The following is a 14,178-nucleotide window of genomic DNA, read 5'->3' as shown; positions in this document are numbered from 1 at the left end:
ATCATGAGCACCCCCCCCCCCCAGCAACTAGAAAGTCAGGAGGGTGAGACTAACCTTTCTACCTTTCTAAGGAAAAAGATTCCTTTATCTGCCATAAATGTGTATTTTATACAGCTAATTATACTAGTTGTATTAGTCCAAGTGCCACAGTCCTTCAGTAGCTCTGCATCCCAGGCCACACCGCAGCCCCCACACAGAACAGTTTCATGTGTTGACACATGACCAAAGTTATAAGTTATATGGGAAGAGGTGAGCTATGACATAGGTATAGTTCACCCCTAGAAAACTTTCTTGAGATCTTAGTCCCCGTTCTCAGAAAATCACTATAAGGCCTCTTTCACACATCCGTGTCTCCGGTACGTGTGGAGACGGTTTTCACACGTACCGGAGACACTGACACACGTAGACCCATTCAAATGAATGGGTCTGTGCACATGTCAGTGTTTTCCTACGTACCACGTGTTAGTGGGCAAAACACGTTGACATGTCTGTTTTTCACTGTCAGCAAGTGCCACAAAATGTCCCGGACAAGTGCACACAGAACACACATTGATGTCATCCGGGAGACACGCATCGGCACCGGGGAAGAAACGCTCCAGTAAGCGCTGTTCCCTGGCGGCAGGTGCTGAAGACGTTCTCATCATTTTCCCCTGCTCTGCCAGTGATGGGCGTGAGCAGGGGAGAATTATATTAAAGACACAATGATGACAGCAGGTGCGTTTGGGACTATTACTTCCATCAACCTACACCTTTTGCCGTTAAGAATAGTGAAAGCAGGAGCGGATGAGGAGGGTATTCCTCACCCGCCACCTGCGATATAAGTAAATAAATGAATGAAAAACCCGGCGTGGGTTCCCCCCATTTTTTTATATCCAGACAAACAAAACTCACAGCTGGGGGCTGCAACCCTCAGCTGTCAGCAAGGTTGGTTATCAAGAATAGAGGGGTCCCCATGCAGTTTTTATTTTAATTATTTAAATAAAAAATTGTCATGGTGATCTGCTGTGAAGACACTGAGCATGAACTGCGGTGACCTCATCACTGACTTTTTCCCCCACAGTCTTGAGGTCACTGCAGTTCAGCCCGGCTGGGAACCTCGATGACAGCACCGCTGGTCAATGAAGATGCGCTCCCAGCAGCTCATTCACCAGTGGTTCTCAGCCTGGACGGTCGCATCTTGGCACCGTCCAGGTTGAAAGCTACCGTATTTCTCCCCCAAACATAGATTACAGCGTGGAACGGACAGGTATGGTATAGTTGTTTTATATTTTACTTTTATTACAGTAAATCAAGGGCTTTGGTGGAATTAGGAGAGTTCGTAAGTATGGTTTAATTGAGATTATTAAAGGAGTCTATCATTTTTTCAATTAAACACTTTATTCTGAGTGTCTGTTTTTTTACAATGTGACTATGGGGTTAGTAATGGGGTCATCTAATTGACAACTGTCCATTACTAACCCCTCGCGGTTTGATGTCACCCGACAATACAAAGGTGACATCAACCGCCCCCAACTATCACCCCATTTGCCACCGCTACAGGACAAGTGGAAAGAGCTGGGCAAAGTGCCAGAATTGGCGCATCTAATAGATGTGCCTTTTCTGGGCAGCTGCTGGCTGCTATTTTTAGGCTGGGGGAGCAATATCCATGGCCCCTTACCACCCTGAGAATACTAGCCCCCAGCTTTGAGCATTAGCAAGGCTGGTTGTCAAAAATGAGGGGGGACCCACGCCGTTTTTTTAATTATCGTGGGCACCCCTCTATTCTTGATAAGCCATGCTGAAGCTGACTGTTGCAGCCCCCAGCTGTGAGTTTTGCCAGGCTGGTTATAGAAAATAGGGGGAACCCACGCCGCATTTTTCATTAATTTATTTACTTAGAGTGCAGGTGAGGAATACCCTCATCATCCGATCCTGCTGTCACTGTTCTTAGCGGCAGCAGGTGTAGGTTGATGGAAGTAATAGTCCCAAAAGTCCCCACCTGCTGTCATCATTCTGTCTTTAATATAACCCTCATCATTCTCCCCTGCTCGCGCCAATTGCCGGCAGAGCAGGGGAGAATGATGAGAGCCGTCTTCAGCACCCGTCGCCAGGGAACAGCGCTTACTATAGCGCTTCTTCCCCGGCAGCAGTCCGTGTGGTTTTGATGCAGCACACGGGCGTCACACAGTTGACACGTGTGCCGCAAGTATTACACACCTGGACACGGAGATCTCTGGTACCAGAAATAAACGGATGTGTGAAAGAGGCCTAATGCACTGCACACAGTCATAATAAAGCTCTGTGCAGGTTCCATATATTTAGTGCCAAGTAAAGGATTACAACTAGTCCTGTTAATTTTGAGAAGCTGTTCCCGAAAATTATAGAACTACAATATAAAAAAAGGCTTTTAAACTTTAGGCATTTATGGCTTCAACACTTTTCCAAAGCTACAACATACTTCATGGAGCAAGCTGAGCACATTGCAGCCATTTCCCCAAACATTCTGAATGTAGATGGCGGCCAAAAGCCTCAACTTGTGTAATGGAACTTTGGGGTACCTTTTTATCCTAAAAGGTGGGGCTCCAAAATTGAGACTCCTCCTTCCCACATTACCAGACATAAGTGACGTATCCTGCAGGTAGCAAAGTGAGAAAATAACAGCAAGAGACATAGCTCGCAAACATAGCTCAGTTGTGCTTAAAGGCAATCTGTCACCCCATTTTTCGAGTATCAGCTGCTGGCACCACCATCAGGGACTTATCTACAGCATTCTGTAATGCTGTAGATAAGCTCCCGATGTAACCTGAAAGATAAAGAAAATGAGTTATATTATACTCACCCAGCGGCGGTCCAGACTTGGTCTGATGGATGTTGCAGTCCGGCGCCTCCCATCTTCTAACGGTGACGTCCTCTTCTTTGCTGCCTGTCGTGGCTCCTGCGCAGGCGTACTACTCTGTCCTGTTGAGGGCAGAGCAGAAAACTGCAGTGCGCAGGACCTCTCCCGGCACCTGCGCACTGCAGGACTCTGCTCTGCCCTCAACAGGGCAGAGCAGTGTGCCTGCGCAGGAGCCACAACAGGCAGCAAAGAAGAGGACGTCACCGTTAGAAGATGGGAGGCGCCGGACCGGACCGCGACACTCATCGGACCGAAACCGGACCGCCCCTGGGTGAGCATAATCTAACTCATTCTTATCTTTCAGGTTACATCGGGGGGCTTATCTACAGCATTACAGAATGCTGTAGATAAGCCCCTGATGGCGGAGCCGGCAGCTGATACTCGAAAATGGGGTGAGAGATTCCCTTTAAAGGGGTTGTCTGGCGAAAATAGGGTATTATCACCCATCCACAGGAAAGGATAACATTCAGAACGGTGTGGGTCCGACTGCAGTATTTTTATCCCCGTTAGAATGGAGCAGCAGCGCCCATAACCATCTGCTGCTCTACGCATGCTCTATGGGGCTGCTGGAAAAAGTCGAACGCAGTGCTTGGCAGTCCATAGGGACTGAATGGAGTAGCGTTTATGCATGGGCACTGCTCCTCCATTCTAAATGAATGAACAATCGCTGTGGATCCCAGTGCTCGGTACCTCACTGAGCTACAGTGAGTGAAATAAGTATTTGATCCCTTGCTGATTTTGTAAGTTTGGTCACTGATAAAGACATTAACCTTACATAATTTTAAAGGGTATGTTTATTTTAACATTGAGAGATAGAATATCAAAAATAAAATCCAGAAAATCACATTTGTATAAATGTATTTGCATTTTGAAGTGAGAAATAAGTATTTAATCCCTCTGGCAAACAAGATTTAACACTTGGTGGCAAAACCCTTGTTGGCAAGCACAGCAGTCAGACGGTTTTTGTAGTTGATGATGAGTTTTGCGCACATGTCCGGAGGAATTTTGGTCCACTCCTCTTTTGCAGATCATCTCTAAATCATTAAGATTTTAAGGCTGTCGCTTGGAAACTCTGAGCTTCAACTCCCTCCATAAGTTTTCTGTCAGATTAAGGTCTGGAGATTGGCTAGGCCACTCCATGACCTTTATTGTACTTCTTTTTGAGCCACTCCTTTGTTCACTTGGCTGTATGTTTTGGGTCATTGTCTTGCTGGAAGAGTCAGCCACGACCCATTTTTAATGTCCTGGCAGAGGGAAGGAGGTTGTCATTCAGGATTTTACAGTACATGGCTCCACCCATTCTCCCACTGATGCGGTGAAGTAGTCCTGTGCCCTTAGCAGAGAAACACCCCCCAAAACAATGTTTCCACCTCCATGCTTGACAGTGGGAATGATGTTCTTTGGGTCATAGGCAGAATTTGTCTTCCACCAAACACGGCGAGTTGAGTTAATGCCAAAGACCTTAATTTTTGTCTCATCTGACCACAGCACCTTCTCCCATTCACTCACAAAATCATCCAGGTGTTCACCGGCAAACTTCAGACTTGCCTGCACATGTGCCTTCTTGAGCAGGGGGAGCTTGCGGGCACTGCAGGATTTTAAACCTTTACGGCGTAATGTGTTACCAATAGTTTTCTTGTTGACTGTGGTCCCAGCTGCCTTGAGATCATTAACAATTTCCCCTGTGTAGTTTTAGGCTGATCTCTCACCTTCCTAATGATCAAGGATACCCCATGAGGGGAGATTTTTGCATGGTGCCACAGACCGATGTCGATTGACAGTCATTTTGTATTTCATCCTATTGCACCAACAGTTGTCTCCTTATCACCCAGCATCTTACTATGGTTTTGTAGCCCATTCCAGCTTTGGCCAGCTATGATCTTATCCCTGACATCCTTAGAAAGCTCTTTGGCCTTGCACATGTTGTAGAGGATAGAGTCTGACTGATTAATTGAGTCTGTGGACAGTAGTCTTTTATAAAGTTGACTATGCAAGATAACTGTCTTTAATGCAGGTAACAAGTTGATTAGGCACGTCCAACTGATCTGTAGGAGCCAGAACTCTTAAGGTACTGTCACACTAAGCGATATCGCTAGCAATATCGCTATAACTTGTGACGTTATGGCGATATTGCTAGCGACATCGCTGTGTGTGATACTTACCTACAACCCGCTCCCCCGCTGGTTATCGCTGATCGCGTGAGAACGTTCAGGACCGCTTCTCGTCGTCAGCTTCCTGTGGAGAGACGAGCGTGGAGCCGGGCGGGAGGACGCAGGATCGCCTAGCGTGACAGGTAAGTAGCGACCCCCGTCCCCAGCGATGTCGCTGGTGTGATCTGCCTGTGTGGCAGCTCACTAGCGACCACTTAGCGATGAACCAGCGATCCCGACCACGTCATATCGCTGGTCGGGATCGCTGGTACATCGCTAAGTGTGACAGTACCTTTAATGGTTGGTAGGGAATCAAATACTTATTTCTCACTGCAAAATGCAAATAAATTTATATAATTTATACAATGTGATTTTCTGGATTTTATTTTTGATATTCTATGTCTCAATGTTAAAATTAACCTACCCTTAAAATTATAGACTGTTCATGTCAGTGGGCAAGCTTACAAAATCAGCAAGGGATCAAATACTTATTTCCCCCACTGTATAAGTCATCACCTACCTTGTGGATAGGTGATCACTTATCTTCACCACCAGACAACATCTTAAAAAGTCTCCCCACATTTTTAACAGGTGGCCATATTTTTTGGAATGGCTACTGGCCACATAGTGAATGGAAATGTCCTATTATCTAAGGAGTCAGGACTGCAGGAAAGTGGGTTACACATCACCTATGGCCAAATGGCTGTGAAGAGTCATACTGGATTGAGACTTATTTTCCAGCCGCGATTGGCACTGTAGGAATTAAATGGATGTGTTACGCATATATCATACAGAACATACATCCTATGGAACACACTAAGAAGCTGCCCTTCCCTCATTATACAGGCATCTGTAAGTAACGGGAATGCCTGTTGGCATCAGGAGCTCCATCGTCAGGGCATCTTGTGGCCCAAAGTGCCTTCACATCCGATCCAAGATGTTTGGAGGTTAGACAATAGTTTTCTGGGAAAAATGCAGCTGTGATGCACCAGAAGGAACCTGTGTGGTGTTCAGTCCGCGTGCTGTACATTGCCTCGCAGCGGAGCCATACACACACAGCCTCGCCGTGGAGCCACATATACACACACTGCCCTGCCACGGAGCCGAATACACACACACACATACTGCCTCACCGCGGAGCCACATACATACATACTGCCTCGCCGTGGAGCCACATACACACATACTGCCTTGCCGTGGAGCCGCACACACACATACTGCCTCGCCGCGGAGCCTCATACACACACATACATACTGCCTCGCCGCGGAGCCGCATACAGACACATACATACTGCCTCGCCGTGGAGCCACATACACACACTGCCTCGCCGTGGAGCCGCATACACACACACACATACTGCCTCGCCGTGGATCCACATACACACACACTGCCTCGCCGTGGAGCCGCATACACACACACACTGCCTCGCCGTGGAGCTGCATACACACACACACACACATACTGCCTCGCCGTGGATCCACATACACACTGCCTCGCCGTGGAGCCGCATACACACACACACACTGCCTCGCCGTGGAGCCGCATACACACACACACATACTGCCTCGCCGTGGAGCCGCATACACGCACACTGCCTCGCCGCGGAGCCACATACTTTACATACATACTGCCTCATCGTGGAGCCACATACACACTACCTTGCCGCGGAGCCGCATACACACACACACACACACACACACACTGCCTCGCCGTCGAGCCGCATACACACATACATACTGCCTCGTCATGGAGCCGCATACACACACACATACATACTGCCTCGCCGCGGAGCCACATACATACATAGTGCCTCATCGTGGAGCCACATACACACACTGCCTCGCCGCGGAGCCGCATACACACACACACACGCACACTTACTGCCTCGCCGCAGAGCCACATACATACTGCCTCATCGTGGAGCCACATACACACACACACATACTGCCTCGCCGTGGAACCACATACACATACAAACTGCCTCGCCGCGGAGCCACATACACACATACTGCCTCGCCGTGGAGCCGCATACACACACACACATACTACCTCGCCGTGAAGCCGCATACACACACACAGCCTCGTCGTGGAGCCGCACACACACACACACACAGCCTCGTCGTGGAGCCGCATACACACACACACTGCCTCGCCGTGGAGCCGCATACACACCTGCCTCGCCGGAGCCGCATACACATACATACTGCCTCGCCGTGGAGCCTCATACACACATATACTGCCTCGCCGTGGAGCCGCATACACACATACATACAGCCTCGCCGTGGAGCCGCATACACACACACACATACAGCCTCGCCGCTGAGCCACATACACACACACATACATACTGCCTCGCCGCGGAGCCGCATACACACACATACTGCCTCGCCGCGGAGCCGCATACACACACATACATACTGCCTCGCCGCGGAGCCGCATACACACACATACATACTGCCTCGCCACGGAGCCGCATACACACACACACATACTGCCTCGCCACGGAGCCGCATACACACACACACACATACTGCCTCGCCATGGAGCCTCATACACACACACTGCCTCGCCACGGAGCCGCATACACACACACATACTGCCTCGCCACGGAGCCGCATACACACACACATACTGCCTCGCCACGGAGCTGCATACACACACATACTGCCTTGCCACGGAGCTGCATACACACACACACACATACTGCCTCGCCACAGAGCTGCATACACACACATACTGCCTCGCCACGGAGACGCATACACACACACACACATACTGCCTCGCCACGGAGCCGCATACACACACACATACTGCCTCGCCACGGAGCCGCATACACACACACATACTGCCTCGCCACGGAGCCGTATACACACACACACATACTGCCTCGCCACAGAGCTGCATACACACACATACTGCCTTGCCACGGAGCTGCATACACACACACACACACACATACTGCCTCGCCACAGAGCTGCATACACACACATACTGCCTCGCCACGGAGACGCATACACACACACACACACACACTGCCTCGCCACGGAGCCGCATACACACACACACATACTGCCTCGCCACGGAGCCGCATACACACACATACTGCCTCGCCACGGAGCCGTATACACACACACACACACACACACTGCCTTGCCACGGAGCTGCATACACACACTGCCTTGCCACGGAGCTGCATACACACACATACTGCCTCGCCACGGAGACGCATACACACACACACATACTGCCTCGCCAAGGAGCCGCATACACACATACTGCCTCGCCGTGGAGCCGCATACACACACATACTGCCTCGCCACGGAGCCGCATACACACACATACTGCCTCGCCACGGAGCCGCATACACACACACATACTGCCTCGCCACGGAGCCGCATACACACACACATACTGCCTCGCCACGGAGCCGCATACACACACACATACTGCCTCGCCACGGAGCCGCCTACACACACATACTGCCTCGCCACGGAGCCGCATACACACACATACTGCCTCGCCACGGAGCCGTATATACACACACACATACTGCCTTGCCACGGAGCTGTATATACACACACACACACACACATACTGCCTTGCCACGGAGCTGCATACACACACATACTGCCTTGCCAAGGAGCTGCATACACACACATACTGCCTCGCCACGGAGACGCATACACACACACACACTGCCTCGCCAAGGAGCCGCATACACACATACTGCCTCGCCGTGGAGCCGCATACACACACATACTGCCTCGCCACGGAGCTGCATACACACACATACTGCCTCGCCACGGAGCTGCATACACACACATACTGCCTCGCCACGGAGCCGCATACACACACATACTGCCTCGCCACGGAGCTGCATACACACACACATACTGCCTCGCCACGGAGCCGCATACACACACATACTGCCTCGCCACGGAGCCGTATACACACATACTGCCTCGCCACGGAGCCGCATACACACACACATACTGCCTCGCCACGGAGCCGCATACACACACATACTGCCTCGCCACGGAGCCGTATACACACACACACATACTGCCTTGCCACGGAGCTGCATACACACACATACTGCCTTGCCACAGAGCTGCATACACACACACATACTGCCTCGCCACGGAGACGCATACACACACACACACACATACTGCCTCGCCGTGGAGCCGCATACACACACACATACTGCCTCGCCACGGAGCCGCATACACACACATACTGCCTCGCCACGGAGCCGCATACACACACACACACATACTGCCTCGCCACGGAGCCGCATACACACACACACATACTGCCTCGCCACGGAGCCGCATACACACACACACATACTGCCTCGCCACGGAGTCGCATACACACACACACATACTGCCTCGCCACGGAGCCGCATACACACACACACATACTGCCTCGCCACGGAGCCGCATACACACATACTGCCTCGCCACGGAGCCGCATACACACACACACATACTGCCTCGCCACGGAGCCGTATACACACACACACACACATACTGCCTTGCCACGGAGCTGCATACACACACATACTGCCTTGCCACGGAGCTGCATACACACACATACTGCCTCGCCACGGAGACGCATACACACACACATACTGCCTCGCCACGGAGACGCATACACACACACATACTGCCTCGCCAAGGAGCCGCATACACACATACTGCCTCGCCACGGAGCCGCATACACACACACACTGCCTCGCCACAGAGCTGCATACACACACATACTGCCTCGCCACGGAGCTGCATACACACACATACTGCCTCGCCACAGAGCTGCATACACACACACACACATACTGCCTCGCCGCAGAGCTGCATACACACACACACACTGCCTCGCCACGGAGCTGCATACACACACATACTGCCTCGCCGCACAGCTGCATACACACACACACAGCCTCGCCACGGAGCTGCATACACACACACACATACTGCCTCGCCACAGAGCTGCATACACACACACACACATACTGCCTCGCCGCAGAGCTGCATACACACACACACACTGCCTCGCCACGGAGCTGCATACACACACACACATACTACCTCGCCACGGAGCTGCATACACACACATACTGCCTCGCCACGGAGCTGCATACACACACATACTGCCTCGCCACGGAGCTGCATACACACACATACTGCCTCGCCACGGAGCTGCATACACACACATACTGCCTCGCCACGGAGCTGCATACACACACATACTGCCTCGCCACAGAGCTGCATACACACACACACTGCCTCGCCACGGAGCTGCATACACACACACACATACTGCCTCGCCACAGAGCTGCATACACACACATACTGCCTCGCCACGGAGCTACACACACACACACACACATACTGCCTCGCCACAGAGCTGCATACACACACACACACACATACTGCCTCGCCACGGAGCCGCATACACACACATACTGCCTCGCCACAGAGCTGCATACACACACACACACACATACTGCCTCGCCACGGAGCTGCATACACACACACACATACTGCCTCGCCACGGAGCTGCATACACACACACACACATACTGCCTCGCCACGGAGCTGCACACACACACACACATACTGCCTCGCCACAGAGCTGCATACACACACACACATACTGCCTCGCCACGGAGCTGCACACACACACACACATACTGCCTCGCCACAGAGCTGCATACACACACACACACACATACTGCCTCGCCAAGGAGCCGCATACACATACTGCCTCGCCGTGGAGCCGCATACACACACATACTGCCTCGCCACGGAGCCGCATACACACACATACTGCCTCGCCACGGAGCCGCATACACACACACACACATACTGCCTCGCCACGGAGTCGCATACACACACACACATACTGCCTCGCCACGGAGCCGCATACACACACACACATACTGCCTCGCCACGGAGCCGCATACACACACACACATACTGCCTCGCCACGGAGCCGCATACACACACACATACTGCCTCGCCACGGAGCCGCATACACACACACACACATACTGCCTCGCCACGGAGCCGCATACACACACACATACTGCCTCGCCACGGAGCCGCATACACACACACATACTGCCTCGCCACGGAGCCGCATACACACACATACTGCCTCGCCACGGAGCCGTATACACACACACACACACATACTGCCTTGCCACGGAGCTGCATACACACACATACTGCCTCGCCACGGAGACGCATACACACACACACATACTGCCTCGCCAAGGAGCCGCATACACACATACTGCCTCGCCGTGGAGCCGCATACACACACACATACTGCCTCGCCACGGAGCCGCATACACACACACATACTGCCTCGCCACGGAGCCGCATACACACATACTGCCTCGCCATGGAGCCGTATACACACACACACACACATACTGCCTTGCCACGGAGCTGCATACACACACATACTGCCTCGCCACGGAGACGCATACACACACACACACATACTGCCTCGCCAAGGAGCCGCATACACACATACTGCCTCGCCGTGGAGCCGCATACACACACACATACTGCCTCGCCACGGAGCTGCATACACACACATACTGCCTCGCCACGGAGCTGCATACACACACACACACTGCCTCGCCACAGAGCTGCATACACACACATACTGCCTCGCCACGGAGACGCATACACACACACACACACACACACATACACTGCCTCGCCGTGGAGCCGCATACACACACATACTGCCTCGCCACGGAGCCGCATACACACACATACTGCCTCGCCACGGAGCTGCATACACACACATACTGCCTCGCCACGGAGCTGCATACACACACATACTGCCTCGCCACAGAGCTGCATACACACACATACTGCCTCGCCACAGAGCTGCATACACACACACACACATACTGCCTCGCCGCAGAGCTGCATACACACACACACACATACTGCCTCGCCGCAGAGCTGCATACACACACACACACACTGCCTCGCCACGGAGCTGCATACACACACACACACATACTGCCTCGCCACAGAGCTGCATACACACACATACTGCCTCGCCACAGAGCTGCATACACACACACACACATACTGCCTCGCCACAGAGCTGCATACACACACACACACATACTGCCTCGCCACAGAGCTGCATACACACACACACATACTGCCTCGCCACGGAGCTGCATACACACACACACACATACTGCCTCGCCACAGAGCTGCATACACACACACACACATACTGCCTCGCCACAGAGCTGCATACACACACATACTGCCTCGCCACGGAGCTGCATACACACACATACTGCCTCGCCACGGAGCTGCATACACACACATACTGCCTCGCCACGGAGCTGCATACACACACATACTGCCTCGCCACAGAGCTGCATACACACACACACACATACTGCCTCGCCGCAGAGCTGCATACACACACACACACATACTGCCTCGCCGCAGAGCTGCATACACACACACACACACTGCCTCGCCACGGAGCTGCATACACACACACACACATACTGCCTCGCCACAGAGCTGCATACACACACATACTGCCTCGCCACGGAGCTGCACACACACACACACATACTGCCTCGCCACAGAGCTGCATACACACACACACACATACTGCCTCGCCACAGAGCTGCATACACACACACACACATACTGCCTCGCCACGGAGCTGCATACACACACACACACATACTGCCTCGCCACAGAGCTGCATACACACACACACACACATACTGCCTCGCCACAGAGCTGCATACACACACACACATACTGCCTCGCCACGGAGCTGCATACACACACATACTGCCTCGCCACGGAGCTGCATACACACACACACATACTGCCTCGCCACGGAGCTGCACACACACACACACACACACATACTGCCTCGCCACAGAGCTGCATACACACACACACACATACTGCCTCGCCACAGAGCTGCATACACACACATACTGCCTCGCCACGGAGCTGCACACACACACACACACATACTGCCTCGCCACAGAGCTGCATACACACACATACTGCCTCGCCACGGAGCTGCACACACACACACACATACTGCCTCGCCACAGAGCTGCACACACACACACACATACTGCCTCGCCACAGAGCTGCATACACACACACACACATACTGCCTCGCCACGGAGACGCACGCACACACACACACATACTGCCTCGCCACGGAGACGCACGCACACACACACACATACTGCCTCGCCACGGAGACGCATACACACAGCCTCGCGGCAGAGTTGCATACACACAGCCTTCATCTACTGTTGTGTTTATTGCCATGACAGTGCACAGCCAGCAGCCCATTGCAGGGAGTGTGAAGGCTCCTGGCGGCTGACAGCACTTCCACATTACACAACATATTGTAGTGTGACAACTGTAGCCTGAGGCCAATCCGGCACCTGTGCAGAGCTTACCCTAGATGGCACGCACAGAGCACGCTCATCTACCATATAACCTACACTACTCATTGTATCCAAAGCAAACTGCACATGACAAGAACACCTGTGTCCATGCGGCAACTAATCACCGGCAGCACAGAATGAAGTGATGCATGCAGGGACACGCGTGGTGAAGTACTGTCCATTCTCACCTCAGTTTCCTCGGGCACCAGCTCCACGTCGGGCCACAAATCTACCAGCTGAGCGAGCGGCATATTACACGGAGCAGTACACGCGATCTCCCTCCGTCCTCAGCACAAACCAGCTCCACACACAGTAACCGTGTAACTCCGCCCCCTGGTCACTGACAGCGCCGCGCGTGCCGCCCTGCTGGTGTTCTATTGGTCTCTAGCAAAGGCTGCGCTCACCATTAGTCCCTGATAAGAAGGAATGTAACAGACCACGCCCACACGCTGAGCTGCTCAGGTAAAGGCTCCTTATGAAGAGTTCAGAGAAGCGGGAAAGAGAGCGCCATCTTGTGTCTTAAAATGGTAGCGCTATGCTACAATAAATATTGTGCATGTACAGGGTTCAGAAGACTTGTGGAGAGAGAGATCTTTTGGAAACATTTTATTTTTTCTCATTTTTACAACAAAACCATTTTTTAGGGACCACATCACATTTGAAGTGA

General features: G+C 52.3%; 1 protein-coding gene across 2 annotated transcripts in view; it reads right to left on the bottom strand.

Moving 5' to 3' along the window:
* Positions 1-13,936, bottom strand: part of RPS6KA1 (ribosomal protein S6 kinase A1) — a 291,056-nt gene extending 277,120 nt beyond the window's left edge. The window contains exon 1 of one of the 2 annotated variants that reach the window (XM_073563799.1): positions 13,916-13,936. In XM_073563799.1, coding sequence (XP_073419900.1) covers positions 13,916-13,918 — 3 coding nt within the window. In that variant the 5' untranslated portion in view covers positions 13,919-13,936. The other variant, XM_073563791.1, reaches the window with a different exon arrangement.
* Between the last annotated feature and the right edge of the window lie 242 nt (positions 13,937-14,178).

This window comes from Dendrobates tinctorius, unplaced genomic scaffold (genome assembly GCF_039654945.1).
Source record: "Dendrobates tinctorius isolate UK_male_01 unplaced genomic scaffold, ASM3965494v1 ptg000015l, whole genome shotgun sequence".
Lineage (NCBI taxonomy): Eukaryota > Metazoa > Chordata > Amphibia > Anura > Dendrobatidae > Dendrobates > Dendrobates tinctorius.
This window is presented reverse-complemented; position numbering and strand designations above follow the sequence as displayed.